This window comes from Sinohyriopsis cumingii, chromosome 8 (genome assembly GCF_028554795.1).
Source record: "Sinohyriopsis cumingii isolate HCF-2022 chromosome 8, ASM2855479v2, whole genome shotgun sequence".
Taxonomy (NCBI): Eukaryota; Metazoa; Mollusca; class Bivalvia; order Unionida; family Unionidae; genus Sinohyriopsis; species Sinohyriopsis cumingii.
The window spans coordinates 93,508,968-93,536,845 of record NC_142968.1 but is presented as its reverse complement, the minus strand read 5'-3'; the positions used below and the strand labels follow the sequence as shown (position 1 = coordinate 93,536,845).

Genomic DNA, 27,878 nt, shown 5'->3' with positions numbered 1-27,878 from the left:
CAAAAAAGACCCACTGTAAGGGAAGCATATGAATGCTTTCCTTCAGGTGTCTTCATAATGTATGTGGATTTACAAGGGTCTACCAAGTGTGTGTGTGTGTGTGTGTGTGTGTGTAAAAGGCGCGAAACGGGGACATCAGTGTGAATACACACCAACAGACCGAGGACACACCTCGAAACGGGACGTCGCCGTTTTTTAATTTCGGCTTCAATGGAATGCCAAGGCCTTATATAATGATACAAACCTTAAAATAAGCTTATCTGAGCATGTCCCCATTTTGTTGGTATTTTTTTCACATCATCCTATACACAGTAATACACACGTACCACTTGATTGAAAGCCTAGTATGTATCAGTCGGAAAACTGCGTCGCCGTTGACGCGGTAAAAATTCACACTGTTGTGATGGCGGCTCGCGCATATTACTTCCGAATTACTGACCGAAGATAGCATGAAGAAGAGCTAACATGATAAAAATCATTTATATAAACATAGACAAATATATATGATATATTTTCTATTTAAACACAGAGAGCAATATCGATTATCATGTTTATTAATGGGTAGTTCAACGTTCATAACACATTTCGCCAAAGTAGATCGGGAACCAAGAAAATTGAATAAAAGGTTTCATGCAGATATTGTGGACGGTTTTTACGATGGACAAGAGATTCTAGCAATTCATCTAAGCTTGTATATTTTATCTCCTATTTAACTCTGAGCCATGCACATTTGGATAAGAGATACGCTGGAAAATATCAACATTGATTTTAGTTCATTCAAATGTAATTAGTCTACATGGTAACCAAAACATAATACCATTTCTTTCCTGCAATTAATTGAATTACACTTAAATCCAACAAGTTAAGATTGAGCCAATAGGAAATAAAAATAACTTTTGTAAGTTCTTGTTCATGGCACCAGTCACGACGCTGAAAATACAAGCTTTTATACTCAAATTTAGTGTTTATCGATGTATAATAAATATGCATCCTGGCTGAAGTATACATAATGTGAAAGAAAACAATCAGATACATTTTATTTGACTCAGAGGTAAATTATCAAATATGTCGTTTAGTCAGTACCTTTTTATATTCTCTCTCTCTCTCTCTCTCTCTCTCTCTCTCTCTCTCTCTCTCAGCTTCGTTGCTTCTGTCTGTCGTTCTTCCTTCTTGCTAGCTTCATTTCTTTCTGGCCGAACGCCCCTTGTTTCCCCCTTTTTCTAAGGACTCGATGATAACAGTCGTCAATTTTTCTCTAATCAATTAATGACCACAAATATGCAAATTTAAAGTTACAACTGACTTCACTAAGCGAAAGTCAGAACATTAATAATGTTACATACAAGAGGTCTCTTTAGTTAACGAATGAAACAAACTAGAATAATTTTCTTCTAATTAATGCATGACCACCAATATCACAACTACACATTTACATCACAACCTTACAATTGCCTGCCTACCTCACAAATGCATTGTTTCTCCTTAATACATTTCCGTAACGTAGCGCCGGTACTTAACTACCATAAAATACAAATCACAACTCAAACACCAAATACCGGAAACTATTTTTCCTACGCTACCCTAAGTCAGTCAAATCATGATTTTAAGCCTCATTTCGCCTGTAACTCGACACCATATTTACCATCATAGTAAGAATAAAAGGCGTCTCCGGATAACGGGACAATCCCTTCTCGATCACTCAGTTGTAAGATTTACCAGTCACTATCACCAATACTGCACACAGCGTCACACAATCGATCCACACAATTATATTTTAATAGGGACTATTTATCAACAGGGACACTTACGCAGCTCTGACCTGAGCTCATTAAAACTAAACCATGCCATCATACAAAATAAACTTTTGGTGTGTTTCATATTGAAGAGACCTTATCATGCATTGGCTTATTAATGAAAAGGATTGCACTAAAATGGTATTTTTTGTACACTAAAGTTAAAAATGTGTAATTGTGTGGGACATTTTAAATTCTAAACCGTAGTCTTGCCAAAGCAATTATTTTAACTGAAGATTGGCATGCATATCTTCGATTATTTCATTTTAGAAAAAGGGACACATTCTTTGTATTTTCACACAGTTCTGACAATTCAACGTCTTCAAGCTCCTGGACACCATTTTTACTTATATATCCAACAAACATTATATAAAGATTCAACATGATAATTTTAATTTAGTTTATTAACATGGATGGGAACTATATGTATCAAGTGAGATTACTGCAGTATTTCGATTGAATTGATTTCTATTTAGAATCAAAATACATACTTATTAAATGTCCCCTATTTGATTGTATAATTTCCAGCACTGTGCATGTGTGTGTGTCCCCATTCTGATGGTAAAGATTCTCATAGTTTCTTGAAAATCAACCACAAATCAATTAGAATAAATTTGTATGTATCAAATGCATATTAAAATAGATCTTTATCGCTCATAATTTGTTAAAATAAAAATGTCCCCATTTTGATGGTAAAAATCATATGTCCCCGTTTTGTAGGTTTTACAAAAATGTGTGTGTGTGTGTGTGTGTGTGTGTGTGTGTGTGTGTGTGTGTGTAAATAATACAGAAGCGTATAAATGCTTTCCTTTGGGTTGACCTCCTCATGCATATTTATTTATAGGTCCTCATATGTTTGGTCGTATGTGTGTGTGCGTACGCGCGTGCGCTTGGATGTGACGAATACATGCTTTCACTGAGGTGTACCTCCTAATGTATATGGCTTAATAAGGTTCTTCTAAGTTTGGTAGTGTGTGTGTGTGTGCCTGTGTATGTTTGTGTGTGTGTTTTCGTGTGTGTGTGTGTGTGACTAATTCAGTATGTTACAAAAGATTAAGCCAGAAGTGAGATTTCGATTGTTTTATTAAATATATATCATTCTGGAGAACATTTGACACGTTGTTCAACAGTATTCGTGGACATTTGACACGTTATTAAACAGTATTCGTGGACATTTGGAATAAAAATGCAAGATGTTTAAATATTTCTTTTCTTTTCTTGACATCTGCAATTACAAACGAAAATGAATATTACTAATTTTTTGCAACTAGATGAGAAAAAATTAAGTACAGTAAAACATCAATAACTCGAAAGATTGGCATAGTCCTGGTGTAACACATTCGCATATATGTTACCTCAAAAACCTTTAACTATCAAAACCTCGAAGAAAGACTTGGTTCTCGCAGGATAGGTTTTACAGTATAGGCATGAGATAATGCTACCAGGGCCATATTTAGACATAAGCTACACAAGCTACAGCTTCGGGCCTCACAGTCTGAACAGCCTCTACAGCCTGTCAGAATATTTTACAGCCTTATTCTCTGTTAACACTTACCAAATAGGGCCTATACAGCTTCCTATAGCTTAGGGCCTCGCCATGTCTAAATCCGGCTCTGAATGTTACAGTTATAATTTTCATATGCAGAAACTATGCAAGGAAAAATAGTGATTTATTTTATTTGATGAAGGTAATCATCCCATTCATAAAAGTTCCAAAGTTTTTCAAAAATTTATTACTAAAAGTAATAAAAATTCATGGTGAGAAATACTTCATAAAATCCGTTTTAACGATACCTTTCAAAATTATAATTGGTCATGTATGGTTTGCTTATCATATTTTCACACACAAACACGTTGTACATTTTGTACTCTATATGAACAAACTCTTTTCATTTCTGATTATCAAAAATCAGTTTTCAAACACGGTTAAAAGCGTACTTACAGTGGCAGATAATTTGCAATCTTTGCAAACGTGAAGATTAAACCACCCCTGAAATAATAAATAAATAAATGATGATGATGATGATGATGATGATAATGATGATGATAAACATCAATAATAATTCCAGTGGTACTAAATACAATACAACCACAAGCACTACTGCTGCTGCGGATTATAGTAATATTACTACTGCTACTACTGCCTCATTAAATATGCTTTTGGCCTGAAACTTAAATGTAAGAAATTGCTCTGAAAATGAAAACGAGGGCGACTGGAAATGGGCAAAAACAGGAAAACGATTAGGAGAGGAGTAACGTTTCTGGAAACAACTATTGCCATCCATCTCTTTATTAATGGTAGAAATCTTCATAATATTATTGCTTCACTAATACTTCATATTTGGGTTTGCTGTTCCCTCAGTCAGTACAGATATAATGAAATAGTGCGGAGGACATTTATTGAGTCATACTCTTGATTTACAGGTATATATTTAAGCCAATATTCAACCTTTAAAATGTACGTCTATTAAACCTTGGCATCTTTAATAACGAAAAGAAAAACATACATACATAGATTTGGTCACTAGATCACTTACCAGTAGACCCTGCTGAAAATCCAGCATGTGCTGCAAGGCCTTGTTGTCTCACTGTAATAATAATAATAATAATAATAATAATAATAAATGTCATATGAAATAAACGTCTCCATATTTTTTTTTCGAAATTAATAATGGTGAAAAACTGTTATCATGATATGCTCATTTTTGTCTGTTAACTTTACAGAATCGTGCAATATTTTGCGATATTGCACTCACGTGCAAGACAGGGGTGCCCAGTAGTGTATTATGAACTACTTTGTAAATAAATTCATGTACACTCATGTAGTAGACACTATACGTTTTGGTTGATTAAATTTGTATCCGAATGAACTAAGCAGATGTTTCGTTCACTGCCACATACTAGCTGCTTTGACACATTATGCGTTAACTTTCTCGATACAATGTTTCGGATTTAGGCTAACGATAGACACCATAGATATAAAAAATTGCTGGGTCCCTACAAATAACCTGCAAATGGCAAGACATAAATTTGTCTTCTTTAGCTGGTAATAAGAATGGCAAAAATGATACTTTCAGTTTTACATCCTGAATTTCGTCAAAATGTACGTTCTTAGTTCTTCAAACCCGAATTCTATGACCCATATCATGGGTTCTAAAGCTTGATTACACATTTCGAAATTGTATTGTTATTTCTACTACATTCCAAGTGCAATTACATCCTCCTTACAGCACTCAAAATAAATTAAACATTATATTCCATAACGTCTTTTTGATAATCACAATTGCAAGACTTCATGTTTGTTCCACATTATGATTCCAAACATTCAATGACAAAATAAAACACTTACAGACTTCAACATGCTGCTCCCTTGCTGCATAAATCAGATGTACTTCATATAGAATTGACACAGATAAATCCAGTCATTATCACGAAATTTAGTAGAATCGACAAAACTATCAAAATCTATTTATTCGAGACTAAATGGAAAAGTTATTACAATGCACATTCATTCACGATATGACTCTAAATTTAAATTTTAAGTAGACCAAAACGCCATTTTCTTTCGAAAGCGATGCTAGCGCGCGACTAAGTTCAAACTTGTCTAGGAGGAGTTATGTACGCATTAATAATGTTGTTGTGTACTGACGAATATGTACTTGTGTATTTAGCTTGGAATACAGCATAAATTTAGTTACTTTGTTTCTTGTAGTGTATTTTTGTTTATATAATTAAGCCTTAGGTAGAATAAGAAAATGAGCATATAATAAAATGGGTACTGCATTTGTATGGGAAAATATGAACTCCTTTTGTCGGATGGATATACTGAACTCCCAAGGTCGTGCAGCATATCCATCCGAAAAACTCGTTCATATTTTCCCATACAAATGCAGAAACCTATAAGTACTGCATAATAAACAAATGATGTACGAGACGCGTTTGGCGGTATACGTTTTACTTTAGTAAACTCTGCAATAAGTTTTAAAATGAAAACAATGTTTTCTCTTACCGATTATCTTTTCACACATAGATCACTCAATTTGCCATGACAGCGCATACTGACGTATCGAATCGTAGATACCTTTCTGCGCATGTCATACCTTAAAATCTGCGTTTGTTAATCACCAAGATGTGTTTTCGACTTATGGATAATAAAAGTTGCCAGTGCGTCACGAACTGTAAATGTACCAATCTTAGCACTTGTTTCGACCATATGCCTTTGCAGCGTTAGCAAAGCCGTTTGACGATAGTTATGTAAGTAGAAAAAATAATGTGTGTGGTATCACCTGGACGAAACAAGACATATGCTGATCCTGGAAACACAATGTGAGCAAAGCAAAATAACTTCTGCTACCGCAAACAATTCTAAATAATCACAAATAATTTTTTTCAATGGCTTTCTAAGTACTTTGGAAATAAAGATAAATATACAAGAGTAAAGCGATGCAATTCATTCTTTATATGAGAATCAATGCATCATGCTCTCCCTTTGAGTAAGGCTAAATAGATTTTGTCTTAGAATAATATGTTAACTAACCCCATTGTTGCATGACATCTCCAAGTACATCGGCTGAAATAAAATAAAGACATAATGACTGCAAAATTTATTTATTGTCCGTATATATGTCTGTCTTTCGGTGTCTGTTCATCAACATATCCTTCTATGCTTTCTTGCACAGCATGGTTGTTTCTGTGCTATATACACAGCATGGTTGTTTCTGTGTGATATACACAGCATGGTTGTTTCTGTGTGATATACATGCATGGTTGTTTCTGTGTGATATACACAGCATGGCTGTTTCTGTGTGACATACATAGCATGGCTGTTTCTGTGTGATATACACAGCATGGTTGTTTCTGTGTGACAGCCATGCTTCTATGTGATATACACAGCATGGTTGTTTCTGAGTGATATGCACAATATGTTTGTTTCTTTTTATACTATTCACCGTATGGATCTGTATGCGTGGTATGCACATTGAATCGTATTAAAAATGTATAAATTTATTACAAGAAATTATTAAAACCGTACTCTTAAAGCCACGAATGAATTAATTACTGAAGCGAGATGATTCGTGAAAGGATGAATTACAGAGAGAGAACATTTTATCACTAACCACTATACAATATCACAATCAAACGAAATGTAATTAAATCAAACAGGTGCTAATATATATCTTGTTAACTGATGTATTGGAATAAATATAACCTGTATATACATTATGGTAATCAAATGGTAAGGGTGTTTCCTTATTTTGTTGAGCATTGGAAATGTGTTTTAGTATTCGTTTTTGAATATATAGGACGAATAAACATACCTATTTGGTCCCCGCTTTGTCCGGCTGTAAGCAAACAATGGCAATTTAGTACGTTTTATTTAAGAATGCTTTACAGTAGTACGTACTCTTATTGTACATGTATGTATGTATGTATGTATGTATGTATGTATGTATGTATGTATGTATGTATATGAGAGTGAGCCAGGAGTGAAACTGTCTTTTTGTGTTTAATTGTATGTATGCGCTGGTTTTCGGTTGGATTGGAATTTTGACATATATTTGGGAAAAGAAAATGCAAATTTCCGAGACTACTGCCTTTCTGCTTCCACACTTTCTCAATGCATAATGTGTATGAACATTTCTTTCTTTCTCGTTTACACTTCCAACGCAAAACGGCCTGAACAATTTGCCTCCTCACATTTCTTTATTCTTGTGTCTACCAACGTTGACGATTTGCGACAAATAATAGGCAAAGAAAACCATAAACATTGTTCTGTTGGATTACGTTAAAGAGGTTTTATTATTTGTTCTTATGTGCAAGCCCTTGTATAACTGTAACAATGTTCATATGCACAGGCTCTTGTATAAGTGTAATACGTTTCAAGAACCACTCATTAATTGAAGATAAATGATGATCTTCTGATGTTAATTAATAGGAACGTGCTTGTAAGCAATGAACAAATATTGAATCCATAACGAGGAGGGTGTCACCCTGGCTATCAATATGTATGAACATTTTTGTGTGCCGATGTATGCGTACGAATCTGTCCCTGAAAATAACGTCAATATTAACGTGCGAACTACATGGATAGAGGCGGCGTCAGATGAGAGAAATCAAAACTGGTTTGTATGCAAACGATGTAGCCTTTCCTTATACGTGACAATACTATCGATATAAACATGGATGAGTAAATATAGTTTGAAGCAAACCGTAGGTAGCAAAGCGGTAAAGCCAGAAACCCTTTCAGAACCTAGATGAAGACAAATCCTTCCAACCAGTGTGTACCATTCCAAATAAGATAATATATGAAGGTACAACTGTTGCATGCACAACCAAACGAGGCATACAGTAGAAGCCAGGCAAATATAGTATAACACCCAAATTAGATGGTAAAAGGATTGCCGCCATTAGATGCCTGATGCGACAAGAAGGAAGGGCATGGATCCAGTTCTTACTAAGGGGAAGTTTGGATTGGTACTTTAGATACTTACAGTTAGAATCATGATTTATTCGAGATATTAGATAGTGCTTGATATCACAATGTTGCTATATTGTACATAGAATATCTCTTTTGGTCAAATACCATCCATAATGTCATGGATCTCATCACTAGTCTGATGGATACAATCATTAGTCTGATATTTATCATCCCTAGTGTGATGGATATCATAACGAGTCTGATGGATACAATCATTAGTCTGATATTTATCATCCCTAGTGTCATGGATCTCATCACTATTCTGATGGATACAATAATTAGTCTGATATTTATCGTCCCTAGTGTGATGGATATCATAACTAGTCTGATGGATACAATCATTAGTCTGATAGTTATCATCCCTAGTGTGATGGATATCATAACTAGTCTGATAGAAAGTACCCCAAAACTGACGAATATCGTCTCTAATTTAATTAATAGAGCAAACGAAATTTCTTCCTTTGCAACTCCATATGGACTCTACCAATAAAAAGTGACGAAATTTGGAATGACAAATTCTCCCTATACATTGCAACACTTGATGAAGATGGTAACGTCTGGTATAGATTACTGAGATGCGTACTGAGATGCGTACATCGACGATGTCATCATATACAACGATTCCTGGAAAAATCACATGGACAATATACGGAAATTATTCGTTCGCTTAAGGGAGATAAATTTGGCAATTAATTTAAGTAAAAGTGAGTTTTGCAGAGTTTGTGTCATATTCGTAGGACATATTGTGGGACACGGTCAAGTCAAGCTTGTAGAAGCTAAGGTTAAACATATCTCTAAATTCCCGGTGTCCTTCAGTGATAAAGCAACTGATGCGATCTTAGGATATGCTGGATATTGTCAAAACGTTTGCACACAGTTTTCTATGATTACTAAACCCAGGACAAATATAATGATTAAGAACAACAACTTTTATTTGTCTGACAAATGTCAGTAGGCGTTCTATAAATTAAAGATCATACTTAAAAGTGCACCAGTTTTTTCAGCTCCCGTTTTCAATCAACCATCATTTAAAATATCTGCTGAAGTAAGTGATGTAACGTGTGGTGGAGTATTAATTCAGGAAGATAAACATGGTATAGATCATCCAGTGTTTATTTCTCTAAAACATTTGGGTTTGACTTTAATTTTTCACTTTTCAAAACTCTGTAGATTATATTAATTATGCTTTATATTCGATTATTTCACTGATTGTGATCACAACCCTATTACGTTCATCAACAAAATGAAATGTGAAAGTCATACATTGTTCAAATTGTTAAGTTTGATGCTGCTAGAATACAATATCGACATTTGGCACATCAAGGGACAAGAAAATATAATCGCAGATGCACTTTTAAAGGAGTTTTGTATTGCTTTATTTTGTACTCATTTTTGTAAATTCATTATACATCTTTCTATGAAATTTCATTTATTATTATAATTTGTATGTTTTGAGCAAAATTAAAAAGTTGGCTTTACTGCACTTAGTCTTTCTTTCCCTAAAGAGGGAAGGTGTTAACAATACCGAAATATTTTTAACTCCTGGTACATGATATTATCTAATTGTTATTCATAGCTGTTAATTGTACTGATAATTATTAGTTGGTGGCGTAAATGCATATTATCTGTTATCATATATTAAAGAACGCAGAATTATAAATAGATGCTTACGAACGTCTTGACAGTTACTAGTATCAGATTTATTAGTAAATGTGGTTACGATATTCGTCCTTTTTCCCTTTGGACAGATTGATCAGGTAGTATCCTAGAAGAATTAAGTTACTTCTTATCGGATGAGTCTGTTTCACATGAATTGGAATTTGAAACATTAGAATGTGTGTTGTGATCTGTTAGGTGAAGGTATGTTGTGAAACATAGTAGTAACAGAGGGTGCATATAAGGAAAAAACTGAACCATAAGATTTCATTTCTGTTTTGGAATCGTTCTTATTTATTTTGTTCTTGATGTAACAACAAGTCTGCAAACATGTGTTATGTTGTACTTATAAATTATTTGAGAGGCTAAAGTTGGGATTGTTGCCTTGAACTATAGTAATGTACATCTAGACTAAGCTGTAACAATCTATGTCGACCAAGTAGTTAAGGTTTTAATAATTTGAATGGATGTTAAGAAACATCACATGAACATATCAATACATTTGTCCTATTTGATTTATCATTCACGCTCTAGTTTTTGATTTAACAAGGTCGTAACACGATTCATTTGTTATTTTGAAATAATACGATTTCATAATTCCAGAATATTTTAATCAATCAAATTCTGTTCATTTGATGCGTATATTGAAACCATACAAGTAGAATACATGCATCGCGTATTCTATTTTTCAGTTATACTCAGTTTTGTAAAAGTCTTTGACAAGAAATAGTGTTCTTTGGCTTTCGCAGAGTGGACACCTTTAATTCATACAGACACTACTTATTGGAGTATATAATTTGATGTATTTGAATATTTAATTAGATCTATCCGAGTATGTGACAAGAAATAGTGTTCTTTGGCTTTCGCAGAGTGGACACCTTTAATTCATACAGACACTACTTATTTGAGTATATAATTTGATGTATTTGAATATTTAATTAGATCTATCCGAGTATGTGACAAGAAATAGTGTTCTTTGGCTTTAGCAGAGTGGACACCTTTAATTCATACAGACACTACTTATTGGAGTATATAATTTGATGTATTTGAATATTTAATTAGATCTATCCGAGTATGTGACAAGAAATAGTGTTCTTTGGCTTTAGCAGAGTGGACACCTTTAATTCATACAGACACTACTTATTGGAGTATATAATTTGATGTATTTGAATATTTAATTCATACAGACACTACTTATTGGAGTATATAATTTGATGTATTTGAATATTTAATTCAAACAGACACTACTTATTGGAGTATATAATTTGATGTATTTGAATATTTAATTCATACAGACACTACTTATTGGAGTATATAATTTGATATATTTGAATATTTAATTCATACAGACACTTTTTATTGGAGTATATAATTTGATGTATTTGAATATTTAATTCATACAGACACTACTTATTGGAGTATATAATTTGATGTATTTGAATATTTAATTCATACAGACACTACTTATTGGAGTATATAATTTTGATGTATTTGAATATTTAATTCATACAGACACTACTTATTGGAGTATATAATTTGATATATTTGAATATTTAATTCATACAGACACTTTTTATTGGAGTATATAATTTGATGTATTTGAATATTTAATTCATACAGACACTTTTTATTGGAGTATATAATTTGATGTATTTGAATATTTAATTCATACAGACACTACTTATTGGAGTATATAATTTGATGTATTTGAATATTTAATTCATACAGACACTACTTATTGGAGTATATAATTTTGATGTATTTGAATATTTAATTCATACAGACACTACTTATTGGAGTATATAATTTGATATATTTGAATATTTAATTCATACAGACACTACTTATTGGAGTATATAATTTGATGTATTTGAATATTTAATTAGATCTATCCGAGTATGTGAAACTTTCAAGAACGTCAGTGATAATCTACATTCATGAGATTCATTGAAGTAAAAACATTTGAATTTAGAACTCTTATAATTCGATGGTTCTAGCACGGTAGCACATAAACACTGCAGAACCTTCATTCGGAATACCTTTGAACAGTTTCTGGATTAGTGAGGAATTGATTGTACAATTTAGAATGCTCTATGAATTTATACAGTGTAAGTTTTGTTCCAAGTCTGTCACTTTGTTTGATTCTATATTTTATTTAAATATATTTATTTTTTGGAAAAATTGCATGTTTGTTGGGTTTACCTTTTCTTGTTACTTACGTTCAAGCCCCTGGAGCTAATATTAGTCTGATGGATATTATCCCTAATCTGACCCATATCATCCCTGGTATGATGGATATCATCCATAATCTGAACCATATCATCCATCGTTTGATCGATATCTTTCTTAGTGTGACCCATATCATCCATTGTATGATGGATATCATCCCTAATCTGACCCATATCATCCCTTGTATGATGCATATCTTTCTTAGTCTGACTCATATCATCCCTTGTATGACGGATATCTTTTCGAATCTGACCGATATCATCCCTTGTATGATGGATATAATCCCTAATCTGACGCATATCATCCGTGTTATGATGCATATATGTTCTAATCTGACCCATATCATCCCTTGTATGATGGATATCTTTCCGAATCTAACCCATATCATCCATTGTATGACGGATATCTTTCCTAATCCGACCCATATCATCCCTTGTATGATGGATATCATCCTTAATCTGACCCATATCATCCCTTGTATGATGTATATCATCCCTAATCTGACCCATATCTTCCCTTGTGTGATGGATCCCTTTCCTAATCTAACACATATCATCCCTTGTGTGATGGATATCATCCCAAATCTGACCCCTATCATCCCTTGTATTATGTATATCTGTCCTAACCTGACCCATATCATCCCTTGTGTGACGGATATTTTTCCTAATCTGACCCACATCATCAATTGTGTGATGGATATCGTTCCTAATCTGACCCATACCATCCCTTGTGTGATGGATATCTTTCCTAATCTGACCCATATCATCCCTTGTATGATGGATACTTTTCCTAATCTGACCCAAATCATCCCTTGGATGATGGATATCATCCCTAATCTGACACATATCATCCCTTGCATGATGGCTATCTTTTCGAATTTAACCCATATCATCCCTTGTATGACGGATATCATCATTAATCTGACCAATATAATCCCTTGTATGATGGATATCATCCTTAATCTGACCGATATCATCCCTTGTATGATGGATACTTTTCCTAATCTGACCCATATCATCCCTTGGATGATGGATATCATCCTTAATCTGACCCATATCATCCCTTGTATGATGTATATCATCCCTAATCTGACCCATATCATCCCTTGGATGATGGATATCATCCCTAATCTGACACATATCATCCCTTATATGATGGATATCATTGCTAATCTTACCCATATCATCCCTTGTGTGATGGATATCTTTCCTTGTCTGACCCATATCATCCCTTGTATCATGGATATCATCCCTAATCTGACCCATACCATCCCTTGTATGATAGATATCATCCCTAATATGATCAATTTCATCCCTTGTATAATGGATATCCTTCCTAATCTGACTTATATCATCCCTTGTGTGATAGATATCTTTCCTTGTCTGACCCATATCATCCCTTGTATGATGGATATCATCCCTAATCTGACCCATATCATCCCTTGTTTGATGAATATCATCCCTAATCTGACCCATATCATCCTTTGTATGACGGATATCATTCATAATCTGACCCATATCTGCCCTTGTGTGATGGATCCCTTTCCTAATGTAACACATATCATCCCTTGTGTGATGGATATCTTTGCTAATCTGACCCATATCATCCCTTGTATGATGTATATCTGTCCTAACCGGACCCATATCATCCCTTGTGTGATGGATATTTTTCCTAATCTGATCCATATCATCCATTGTGTGATGCATATCGTTCCTAATTTGATCCATATCATCCCTTGTATGATGGATGCTTTTCCTAATCTGACCCATATCATCCTTTGGATGATGTATATCATCCCTAATCTGACACATATCATTCCTTGTATGATGTATATCATCCCTAATATGACACATATCATCCCTTGTATGATGGATATCATTGCTAATCTGACCCATATCATCCCTTGTGTGATGGATATCTTTCCTTGTCTGACCCATATCATCCCTTGTATCATGGATATCATCCCTAATCTGACCCATATCATCCCTTGTATCATGGATATCATCCCTAATCTGACCCATATCATCCCTTGTATGATGGATATCTTTCTTAGTCTGACCCATTTCATCCCTTGTATGATGGATATCTTTCCTAATCTGACTTGTATCATCCCTAGTGTGATAGATTACTTTCCTTGTCTGACCCATATCATCCCTTGTATCATGGATATCATCCCTAATCTGACCCATATCATCCCTTGTATGATAGATATCTTTCCTAATCTGACCCCTATCATCCCTTGTATGATGAGTATCTTTCCTAATCTAATTTTGAATACGTCCTAAACTATTTGTGTACATCACTATGTGTGAACTAGTCGATTTGCGTATTAAAACATTTTTGAACCAGACCATATGTGTAGGATGTAGTCGTTCCAGATACCTAGCAATGTATAGAAAAGGAATGACCTACACATCTTTTGAGATGTCTACCCAATTAATAATTTATTATTTAACAAATGAAATATATCCTTTGAGCCAACTTACCCCGTGACAATGCTTGTGCTTGCACTGGAAAAAAATATCTAATGTAATAGATATGAAGGTTAGGTTGCCTGGTAATATTTTACATGCTGATATTTATTTCTATATATATATGTCTGTTTTCTTTAAATATATTGAATTTGAAAAGTAACAGAGCTTAAGACATTTGAATAAGAGAAACAATTGTGTTTCCTTCATTAATTATATAGGAAGTATGTCTCATGTGAATCATTACAGTTCACAGCAGCTACAAATTGTAATTAAAGATCGCCAATAATGAGAACAACGTTGAATTTGCTTACAAATATAATAATTAATTAAATGGACTCTGGAACCATTTTTAAAATAAAGAACAGGTAATATTGTGTCTTGCTAACAACGTTTAATTGGAATTTACAACGCATGCATAATATAATAAACATATAATAAAATATTTGTTATAGTCATTTGATATCCTTCATACACGAAAACTTACCTAAAATTTCACGTGGAATTGGTCCTGTGGAAAAAGAACAGATTCGTTAGGTACTCCCAAACAAAGTAATAAAGATGTTTTCTATGTGAGATGTTCCATTTTTATGCAAATGAAGTCTAGCAATCCTTCCTCAACTCAGTTTTATAATATCAATAAATTAAAATGTTTTAAAATGAAAGAAATTTAACACAAAATTTGTTTAACAATATATCTAATTGCTAAAAAAAATGTAGCCAATGATAAAATGCATTGAGTGTTGGACTTTTCAATGTTCCAATATGCTAAAATGCATTTGGATTTATCGAATATTATATTATATGTTGAACATAAGTATTGTTTGCACGTATCTTGATTTGATGAATGTACGTATTGTTTGCAAGTATTTGGATTTATCTAATGTACTTATTGTTTACAAGTATTTGAATTTATCGAATGTTCTTGTTGTCTTGTAAGTATTTCGATTTATCGAATGTGCTTGTTGTTTGTAAGTATTTGAATTTATCGAATGTACTTATTGTTTGCAAGTATTTGGATTTATCGCATGTACTTATTGTTTGTAAGTATTTAGATTTATCGCATGTACATATTGTTTGTAAGTATTTGGATTTATCGAAAGTTCTTATTGTTTGTAAGTATTTGAATTTTCGAATGTTCTTGTTGTTTTGTAAGTATTTGGATTTATCGCATGTACTTATTGTTTGTAAGTATTTGGATTTATCCCATGTACTTATTATTTGTAAGTATTTGGATTTATCGCATGTACTTACTGTTTGTAAGTATTTGGATTTATCGCATGTACTTATTGTTTGCAAGTATTTAGATTTATCGAATGTACTTACTGTTTGTAAGTATTTGAATTTATCGAATGTACTTGCTGTTTGTAAGTATTTGGATTTATCGCATGTACTTATTGTTTGTAAGTATTTGGATTTATCGCATGTACTTATTGTTTGTAAGCATTTGGATTTATCGCATGTACTTATTGTTTGTAAGTATTTGAATTTTTCGAATGTTCTTGTTGTTTTGTAAGTATTTGGATTTATCGAATGTACTTATTGTTTGTAAGTATTTGAATTTTTCGAATGTTCTTGTTGTTTTGTAAGTATTTGGATTTATCGCATGTACTTATTGTTTGTAAGTATTTGAATTTTTCGAATGTTCTTGTTGTTTTGTAAGTATTTGGATTTATCGAATGTACTTATTGTTTGTAAGTATTTGAATTTTTCGAATGTTCTTGTTGTTTTGTAAGTATTTGGATTGATCGAATGTACTTATTGTTTGTAAGTATTTGAATTTTTCGAATGTTCTTGTTGTTTTGTAAGTATTTGGATTGATCGAATGTACTTATTGTTTGTAAGTATTTGAATTTTTCGAATGTACTTATTGTTTGTAAGCATTTGGATTGATCGAATGTACTTATTGTTTGTAAGTATTTGAAGCATTTTGAGCTACTGTAACATACCTCTATAAGATCCGAGAAGATCAGCTGGAAAATAGAATATACATTGATTTGTATATAATGCATGTTTATAATTAGTCGATAACGAGAAAGCATACCGAATATACTCGCTTGTAAGGAAATCCATCTATAATAGCATAGAACATGATTTGCCGTCACATAATGCGCCGACAGATCATGGTCAACAGTGATTGTTTTGCTTATTCTTCCTAACATGAATATTCCTAAATTTGCTAGCGTATTATGTGACTGCAGATCTGGGTGTGCGCAGTTTTCACTTGGACTTGACATATAAGCGAGCATATACCACGTGTATGGCAGTGAAAGAGTAATATGTTCCCCCATAGCACTGGACTTCTGTTCATAGTATTACATTGTGATTTTCTGATTCAGAAGAATGTCTAAACATTAACCAATTTAAGATTTTGACAATTTTCCCAACCACCTTATTCAAATGTTCTGTTTGCAAGAATAAGTATTTATACATTAATGTTTCATTATACTAGCAAAAGATATATAACACATTTTTATAGTTCCTTTTACGATGCAGTTTTCTGATTTTTTTCACATATGGTTTTGATTCATTAAGCAAACGGATACTCACACATTTGATCCAAAGTTAAACCTGAAAATAAAAGAAAATACATTGTACTCCTGCATCCGTGGTAAGACGAGTGAAATGGTTAGCAGAATGACGATTACTCTATCGTTTGAAGAAACGAACATCATATTTTAGAGGGCTGATAATCTCAAGAAATAAATAACTGTTCTCTCAGTTTTATACTTAATAACTGTTTATAAATATTGTCCAACTGTATGACTACATAAGTAGTACACTTCTGGTGTTATGAACTAATAATTTATAGGTTTCTGCGTGAGAAAATGTTCCTTTAACCTCAGTGATTGTGACCCAGTTGTGGTAAACATTGTCTTTATAAAGTTATTAAGTGTACGCAGTACAAGAAAATGTGCGCAAATATTGATGTAATTCTTGAAATCCATATGTCAGATAAGATTTATCTAACATTTACTCCAAACTAATGAACATAACTAGGTCACGTGTTGGGAACAATGATCACTAGTTCAATGTCAATAGCCCAGTTATTAGTTTACAGAAATGATTACAATTAGGTATTTTCAAAACTGATCCGATCAACTTCAGCGAACCATTAGACGAAAAGTCAGCAAATATGAGAGTGGAAAAGACTCGTATGTTAGATTCTGTGTTTGTAACCATATATTGTTTGGTATTAATTCAGATTTTAAATGGTTTAATAATAATAATAATAATAATAATAATAATAATAATAATAATAATTTATTATTATATTAAGTTATTAATTTATTTGAAAAAGTTAATTGTCTTCAATAACCAATATCTCTTAATACCTTCACGGGAAAAAATATTTCTGGGCTATGAGATCTAAGATAGCAAAACAACAAACAGGGAAAGGTAAAAAGTAAAGATCCAAAATTAAAAACAGAATACATGTGAGCCAAACATGAATAAACAAACAGGGTTTCAAAGACATGACAGTATCCATCTTTTTGAAGTCAATATTTTCCTATTATATTGTTTTGGAACTAAGTACTAAATAACGTAATATTGCCAAGGACAAGCAGCTGAAGACGTAATAGCTAGATGTAGGTGAATATATACTAACCTGGCACGAGACTCATCATTTCTAAGCTAGTCGTCACAGCACCCATGTTTCCAAATCCCCCTGCTCCACTAGAACCGACGCCTGTTCCTGTCATAGACATCATTTGTGACGCGGATGGTAACCCTCCCATTCCAATTGCATTACTAGAAACCCCAGACCCCCGAGCACCCAGTTGCATCTGCAGTAGCGCAGCCAGGTCAGATGGAACCCCTAATGCACTCGAAGGGTTATTTGTATTTGTGTTGCCACTGCTTTGATTATCACGTCCAGAAAGTTTTCCATTACCACTTTGTTGACCATGTCCAGCTGCATGGCTGGTCAGTTCGAGACCAATCGGGTGATCATGAACTTGACCATGTATATCCATCGCTGCGTTAAGAGGAGCTGGTGGTGGAACTGTTGTTTTAAGAGTATTGTGCACAGAACCGAACGAGCTTTGCGAACGCGATCTAGAATGAACGCCGAAACCAGCATTTGGCGTCTTTGGAATCATGTCAAAAAGACCGCTATATTGACTACCGCTAACATTCATTTCTTTTGTTGGCATAAGTTCTGGCGTCATGATAGTGTTCTCGCCAGTAAGGTTTTGACGTGCAGGTATTCTTATGCCATTCCTTCTTACGCCTACAAGCACACTTGATGGCATTGTTGTAGAGAATAGTTCTTGTAATGTTAAGTTTTTTTTATTGCTTTTATTTATCGTAGAATCTAAAAGGGTTGGTAACATTTCATTAGAAGGTTGATCAATCAAGTTCGTTCTGACATCCGGACCCAGTCTGTTACTATGTGGTACAGGATGATCATGTATTTGATTGTTTACATCAAGGAACGTAACTGGTTCAATGTGCGTCTGAACGGAATGAACACGCTGATTGGGATGACGATGATCTGCAACATTAGTTAACATAGGCTTGGGGGCAACTGTTGTTTTATCAAGCCTTGTTTGCGATATCTGTCCTGTCTTCACCACATCCATTGGATTGGAAACTACAACATTTGAAAGATATGTAAGTAAGAACCATACATCGAGATATACAGAAACAAAAAGCTAAGATGCAATAATGCATCTCATCGGCCAGCAATTGCACACTGTAAAGACGTGGCAAAACTTTTCCACTGATATATTAAAATTAGCAAAACATATTTATCAGTCTTATGATAATATTTCAACATCTTCGTGGTTATCAAATGCTCATTTATACTAATTCCGGAATTTTTTAAGCGAAGTATGTTTTAACTATAAATTACAGAAATACCTTTAGTAGTGATTGCTTGTACCGGTAGTGTGGTCGGTTTCACGGGATGATCATGTACTTGATCTAAGGAAGAGCAAAAAGTAACTGACATAAGCGTAATGAATTTTACGATAATGTTCATTGATATCTGTAGTAACCAGCACAATTTCCGTAGCAGTATAAGTACTTGAATGTTGAGGTCATGTGATTACACGTGGGCATAGAACTGCATCTCGTAACGTTACAAGCAAATAAGTCGAATTTATTGAGATATCGTAAATAAAGAAACAATCACAGTAATTTTTCAGTTTCGGTTTGTTTTTGTTTTTTTGTTCCCCGTGGTTTTGAAGGTGAAAAGGTTTAAAAAATACTTAGAGAAATTATAACAATCACATACCTGAAATATGTTCAGTGTTATATTTGACCAATTACTCCGTAGGATATAGCTATATTCACACTGTAATATATTCGAAATGCTGAAACGTTTATATACCATAGGGTATAGCTAACTTTAAAAGTTAGAACATGTTGGACATGGCTAAGCGTTTTATTTTACCTTATGTATCAGCGTGCCTTCGCAAAAGTTGCCACATTCCCTGGAACCTCATGGTTTTTCTTATATTGTACAGTAATATATCCTAATTGTATGCTGCTTAATTTCGTATAGTACACGATGCAGTATTAACTAAAAACCAATTAGCAGAATATTTTAATGTTCGGGTTTCGGTAGAAAATATAACGAGTATGTAACTTACCCTGAACCAACCATGTACCAAAGTGTGTACCTGTGCTTATGTTGAGTGGTGGTGCTGGAAAGTTCAGTGCGATTGAAGCGTTCTTGTTACTTAATCCATCTGAAGTGGGTTTAAAAGCACTTAAGCTACCAAGCCCTGAAAATGCGTCATTAACCAATATAAATGCATTCATGCGTCTTAGAAGCAAGCAAGCAAGCGTCCAAATACATGTGGATACTGTTACAGAAATTCTAAACCTGAAAAGACAGAGCCATTCATTATGCGACCTATCAATTCACTTTAAGTGTGGCAAAATCGATGTTCGCTTGGCTAATTAAAGTTCATGCATTTATCCCTGTTTTGTTGTGCGGTTTACTTACTCTTGCACTGATTGGCATGTCGACCATGTGCAACAAGTTTGACATCTATGGAAGTAACTACTTGCTTAGACTAAAATGAAAACATGACAATACACCAACTTTTAAGATCTATCAAGTGAAACGTTGTCTGAAACTAGTTCTCATGAATGGATAAAATCCAGCCAGTGCAAATTAAAACTAGTTTCATTGTTTTTAATAACGTTTATTTTAAATTTAGTTCTTGACGACATTATTTTGTCCTTATAAGATCAAGTCCTTACAAAAAGCACTGAAAAGTACGGTTTGTTTTTCAGATGGTCGAACTACGAACTATAATGGGCATTTCAGTAAGTGTTTTATGTAAGCAATGCTGTTCTACAATTATATCTGTATGAATTTTAATTCTAAGCCAAATATACTCATTAGTGCATTTGATTGATAACATAATACTTTACTGGAATTACAGTTATTGAGTAAAAATGATAAAAACAAGAAAGTAGCTTCTCATTGCCCCCTTTTCAAATGTTAAACTTACTCTAATTGAGAATACCTGTATGATTTTACTCCAAATAAAACGTAAAAACATAAGCAAGAAAAAGTATGACGGTAGTTGAAAATATCTGGAAATATTAAATGCAGCATTTTGTTTTGGTGTGCATTTTATGTTCACGCTGCTTAGTCTCATGAAATGCCCACTTTTATGCAGAATATTAGCTGTTCTACTTTTTACTGCAGTTGTAGTTGAGATGGAAGTAAGTATGTTTTAATAATTTTGAGACCTTGTTATATTTAATGAAAGATTGACCTCAATGTTGGTATTACAAACGCATGACAGTTGTATTATTCAAAGAGACATTGACCTCAATGATGGTACGACAAACACATGACAGTTGTATCATCTATATGCTCACAACGTTTGAAGGATTTCAATAAAAATAAACGTTTACATTTTAGAAGAAATAATCTGATTACAATTCTATGAAAACTTTATACGAATCGAATACAATGCCTCCCTCAGCATATACATAGTCTTTGGGCGACGTGATTGATATTCTCGACCTAACGCCAAGAACCCGTTCTGGGACGTTCTGAAATAGTTGAGTGAGCTCTCCGCAACAATTTGAATTGATTTTGGAATAAACAACATAGCGGATCAATGGTAGGTATCTTCCACCATCTTTGTTCTTTTTTATTCTTGCTTCAGAGGATATTCTTGTCTATTCTCGAACGTTTCTTGGAATTAGTACGAGAAGAAGAAGCAGAACATTGTTTTTGTTTCTCATTCAAGGATTACCACATGTATGGCCGTATGCATGTACTGCATGTACTGTTCTTAGCATAGGTGAGCGAGATAGCTCTACCAGACTTTGCACAATTGATGCATAGACAGCAATATCCGTTTATTGTGTGGACCAGGCCTGTTTTGAATGTTTCACTGGAAGGTCAAACGTGCAAGTCACTACGTGTGACCTCAATATTCGATTTTGTTTCGGCTTATACACAGGATAAGGCCAGTTACAAACTATGCTAACCAAAGAAACACACCAATTTGTTCCCTGTTGACATTAATTATATCTTTAAACCGCTATCCAACAGAAACATGTCGTGTAATAAGAAAATAATTTAACATTTCCACCGTGAAGTGGAAAAATACAGTTAATATCTCGAATTTCTGCGGATTGTTAATTGCTTTAGCTGTATGACTGATTGTATAAAAAATGAAACATGATAAATATCCATTGTGCTTTTGGAGTAAATTCGCGATTTCTTGTGGTCATACTATCTGTCTTAATCAAACTTGCATACAAATACAATGACAAACACACAGAAAGGCAATACTCCTTTGGTCATAACTTTGGTCGGATAATAAATTCCTTGAAGTTCTTGACTAACAGAAGCCTCAAATGTTTCTAATTGTACAGAATTTATAACTGCTTGCTTGTTTAAATGCTCATCATCCATGAATGTATGCGTTTAATAATTGTACTATTTTGTGTAACTGTCTTACCGACCGTATCAATATATATATATATATATATATATATATATATATATATATATATATATATATATATATATATATATATATATATATATATATATATATATATATAGTGGTGGTGGATTTATATGTATTTACTAATGCACAAGTGGCCAATTTGCATACATTACATTCGAACTGGTGCAAGACTGAATCCTGCATTCAGATTAGCCCGGCTTGATAATAGTGTTATGGTGTGTCCCTGGAAAAGGTACTATACACCAACTGCATCTGCAGTAAAGAAACTAAATGTACTGGTGTACCATACAACACCAAAGTAACTAAACTTGAAAGTTTGTGCGTTTGTGTGTATGTGCGTATATCTGTATTTATGTCTGTAATTATGTTTGCAGACATGCACAGATATACATTTTTATACGTAAGCACAAAATAATAAATATGTAAATACGGTGGATTGTTGCTTTCAAGTGGCACTTTCAGCACATTATTGTTCATGTGATGCCGATGAAATGAATATAAATACCTTTCTCAAGGACACCTCGAATCGATGTACCTGTGCTTGCATGGGTGGTGGGGAAGTGGAGGATGTTTCGTACACGCGACGTTGAATTAGAAGCCTGACATTCTTTCAACATAGCAACTGCGATTCCTTGCAAATAAGTTCATTTGTTTATTTTCAGTTCTTTTAATGTGTGCATGTCTGTATGTTTGCATGTATATATGTTTGTCTGTCTGTCTGTATGAATGGATGGATGAATGGATGGATGGATAGATGGATGGATGGATGTGGATGGATGGATGGATGAATGGATGGATGGACGGACTGACGAACGGACGGATGGATCGATGAATGGATGGATGGATGGATGGATGGATCGATCGATCGATCGATGAATGTAGGTAGTTAGGTGGGTAGGTAGGTATATTTGTATGCATACATAGGTATGCATACATGTATTCATGAGGCAAAAAGGCTTTGCATAGTTGAGGTATTTAAAAAATGCATATGAGGAAAGTGCTTTCAAGCAAAATATGCAAAGATTGAGTCAGTTTAGTATGAACAACACCAAGAAAGTACAAAAAAGTAAACAAACCCAATTAAATTGTACGATGAAACAACATAATGAAATTTAGATTTTAAAGAGACAGTATGTGATTAATATGTTGACTGTACACAAAATATAATGAGTGTACAATGACTAATTTAATGTCTAGACGATGATTAGGATGACTGTACATGAATAAGTTAATGACTGTACAATGGTTAATATAATGACCATACCATGATTAAAATGATTGCTTCACCATAATTAATATAATGAATGTAACATGAATAATATAATTAATGTACAATGATATGACTGTACAGTGATTAATATAATGACCATGCCATGATTAAAATGATGGCTTCACTATAATTAATATAATGAATGTACCATGAATAATATAATTAATGTACAATGATATGACTGTACAGTGACTAATATAATGACCATACCATGATTGGTATCAAGGCTGTCACAATATGATCACTATATATGTATCCAAGATACCAATCTAAAATACTAAAACTTTGGTGCATAGTGAAGGAATATATAAATGCTTTAAGAGCTAACACTCCATTACACATAGAAATGTTTAACTGAGTATCATCCATGAGAATGAAAATCTTTTAAACACTATTAATGCTGAATATCAATATATTTGTGACTAAAATACGAGCCATCAATTCTGAACACAACAAACAGGCATAGAAATAACATACGAGGTAGTACACATCGTATATATTTCCTTACCCATAATACGAATGTCAATCAGAATATTATTCATACAAATAGGTAACAGTCAAATTATTTAAATGTTATTTGCATATGTAGTCAATAGTATACCGTTCATCATGCAAGACTTCCCTGAGAGAGTTGAGACTGTTTTCCACAATATTGTTCCTGGTGTTATATTTTGTGTATGAAATTAGTTTTGAAATAATTATTCATGTATCGTGTTATTCGTGTTGTCATTTTAATAAATTTGTGGGTAATCAAGAGGTGTGTATAATGTGCATTATGAATCTCTCTCTATTAAAAAAATGCCAGAGAATTTGAGAAAATGTTTTCATTCAGGGCAACATTTTAAAGTAAGCTCTTCGCTTTTAGTGTTGTTTATGTCTTTGTATTAGTGTCTCTTCTATCGTAACCTCACTGGCCATTGACGCTTGCTTTTGAAATCCTTCTTGAAGTTAAAAGACATACACAAAGAAGCCATGATTTGCGTGCCATCTTACTTTCACCGAAAATAATCAAACCTGTTCCTCTTTAGGAACAATGATATTCATTTGTACCCAAAACAAGCAGTCAGTTGGAGTAGAAACGCTAGAAAGGTTAAATGTTATATGGCTAGAAACACGGCTATTGGTTCCGAATGAGATGTTATATAAAGTCAGGATGGATTAATATAAAGTGAGTTAGTACCTTTTTCTATTTAAAAGTATGACTATATCAAATAGAAACACAGAGAATAGGATGTCAACGAGAATCTAGCTGATGTAATACATAGTTAATGTAATATATTAATTTCACCAAAATGTGATTGGAGATGAGACGAAGCTCAACAATGTTGATTCAAATATGCAAACATATATAGCAGCGAAATTATACATATTCGTGTACGCCAATGAGATGTGGCAGTTTTAGCAATATACAAGGGAACACTTTCATTTTTATTCTCAAGAAATAAGATTTATTCCAAAATATTCTGCCGTTTTCTATCATATCAAACAGAGACAGTCTATTAAAAAGTATGCAACGATATAAAATTTGGTTAAAAATGGATGCTATGACAGAAGGTATTGGGTAAATTAGTGGTTTCTGAATGAAGATTCTCCGGGACATGGCTTCCATGATCTCGATACTCATCTAAGAAGACTTTGAGGCCTTAGAAACCAGACTCAGATCTCTACTCTGGTCATCTCAGGCGCCCAAAAGGGCACTCATCATTCCCAGACCTGCAATGATGGAATGTGCAGTCTATCAGAAACAAGGAACAGCTTATGCAACACCGAACTTGCGAAGGTAGTCTAGGTTATGTGCTATCATTTAATGCTTACTTCAACTCGGCCAATGAGATACTTCCTAAAGTTAATACATGTCTAATTTTGACTCGAAATAAAGCGTGTACAGAAAGGAAAGACTCCTTTAAAATAAAAATGTTTTGAATGACGAATTGTTTGTTTGAACCAAATATTTAAATTTTAATCGTTGTTGGTTTGTTTCTTTGTTGTAGTTGTTGGGTTTGTTGAGCTATATATAAAATGCTTAGGCAAATATCAATTCCCAAAACGAACAAGGCAGACATGATTGCTTCTTTCCAACAGTATGTTGATCCAATAAGTCATGATCAGAAAATATCCGCCGATGAGTTTCCTTTAACAACAAAGAAAACTTGGCAGCAATGTGGCTGTGAATCATTTTAATATGATTCATCAAGAGAATAGTTCATCTCCAAATAATTTCAGATATACTAAAATACGTAACGTATCGCACCTAACAAGATCTATTCAACGAATTTGGGTCATGGCAACCACAACATGAATGTATGGATATGTAAAGTAGACGCTTGCATGCTACCTTGTGATGACATGCTTTGACAGTTTCTGGCAAGGCAAGACTAGAGAGACACATAAACCACTTATTTTAAGGATGGCATGTGGACATGAACATATCAAGCAGAGCCTGCAAGCAGGAAGCATAAGACTTTACCTGGTGACATTAAACAATTATAAATACATTGTTTGCATGCATATATGTTATTTGATTTAGATTTATAGATGCACAATGTAGATGACCCGCATAGCTGACAGCTGATTACTTGGAAGAATATTTCAAATGTAAGTTAAGCGGCGTAGTTACTATTACAAATTATATGCAGGTATTTTGCTTTCCAATTTACCTTTACCTGGACACTATGTTGTAAACAAAATGCATACATGCATTTAAATTCAAAGTTAGTCTTGTTTTCAGTCAGACTAAATTTTCCTTCGAAATCCTTTCATTCTTTTACGGTGTATGTTAACCGAAAATGTGTCAAAATAGGAATTTGGCAAACAAATAATTAATTCCTGTTTTTGAACAGGCGGTGAGAATCTAAAGTGTATAGATGTGTTGCTGACATCAGATATAATTAGTGAGAATTATGCATCTAAAATATTCAATGGAATTAATAGATCACGCACTACTTTTTGCACAAACACACTACGCTGAAATTATTGTGAACTCATTCGAAGACATTCTGAACTGCATACTTATGTTACGTCAGGAAATTCAAGCCTTTTGGAATTCATTTGAAACATTCTATATTGTTTGACTTGTCATTGGATATTTAAGACTGTAAGGAATTTATAAAACAATATTACATATATTGCTAAAAATGTCACACTCTGTAATGTAAGGAATGCACTACTTTTTAGTTTTAATTAAATTGTTGTTTCATTTTCTTTCTGTTTCATATTTTAAGACCTCAGATAGTAATAGAAATTGGTGGCCGCTCCTTGGTCTTATTTTTTTAAAACAACATTTCAGTGATCGTAAAAATTCTCTTTGAAATAAAAATGTACTTTGTTTCAGAATTTCTATTGGCCTTGGTAAAGATTTTAATTGCACATATTTCAGAAATCTATAGTGCCACGAGCAAGCATTCACAATGCCATCTGACCTTGAGAGCTTTGTTTCAAATAGTACCTGGATTGGTGTGAGTATATGAAAAAGGACCAGATGCTTGCCAGACATTATGATCTTTCTGAGGCTAAACCATCTTTAACAAAGCAAAAGTATTTTGATTCATTATTTGGTATGAAACAAACTTTTGGAGAATATTTTTTGTGTGTTTTAAACTTTGATTGGTAAGTCCACTTAAAAGAGGAGAAGGAAATACAAATGCAGACAGATTAAACGAATATGAATTGGCAGACGGAGCATATGTCCCCTCCCCTTTACATACATATTTTGATGTTGCCATATATTTTAGATTAATAACTTGTATTCACGAAAAAGAAGTAGATTAATACTTTCCTTTGAGAAACTTGCTGAAAACCTGAACTGACCTAGAGAGCAATGGACATTATTAATTCAAAGTTTAATTATTGGCAAGTTTGTGAAGCCTGGGATTCAATTCCAGTACAACAGATGTGGTTAAGAAATTTATCTTGAAGGCATATCGTCAAAAGTTTATGAATAGCAGAAAATAAACTGGACAAACCCGTGTCCAATTTGCAAGGAAATAGAACAACAATTTGATAGGTGGTGCTCAGCCAAGAAGG

At 33.5% G+C, this 27,878-nt stretch overlaps 1 protein-coding gene across 12 annotated transcripts in view; it reads right to left on the bottom strand.

The window, feature by feature from the left end:
• Positions 1-2,858: 2,858 nt before the first annotated feature.
• The window catches only part of LOC149794155 (uncharacterized), an 86,779-nt gene continuing 61,759 nt past the window's right edge, over positions 2,859-27,878 (bottom strand). For 11 of the 12 annotated variants that reach the window (XM_089968237.1, XM_089968239.1, XM_089968242.1 and 8 more), the window contains 11 exons: positions 19,494-19,556; positions 18,238-19,224; positions 17,178-17,198; positions 16,577-16,600; positions 15,115-15,138; positions 14,643-14,666; positions 7,112-7,135; positions 6,331-6,363; positions 4,331-4,381; positions 3,736-3,783; positions 2,859-3,018 (listed from right to left, as the gene is read on the bottom strand). In XM_089968237.1, the coding sequence (XP_089824363.1) occupies positions 3,773-3,783; positions 4,331-4,381; positions 6,331-6,363; positions 7,112-7,135; positions 14,643-14,666; positions 15,115-15,138; positions 16,577-16,600; positions 17,178-17,198; positions 18,238-19,224; positions 19,494-19,556 (1,262 nt within the window). In that variant the 3' untranslated portion in view covers positions 2,859-3,018; positions 3,736-3,772. The remainder of the gene's footprint in view (positions 3,019-3,735; positions 3,784-4,330; positions 4,382-6,330; positions 6,364-7,111; positions 7,136-14,642; positions 14,667-15,114; positions 15,139-16,576; positions 16,601-17,177; positions 17,199-18,237; positions 19,225-19,493; positions 19,557-27,878) is intronic. The other variant, XR_016422968.1, reaches the window with a different exon arrangement.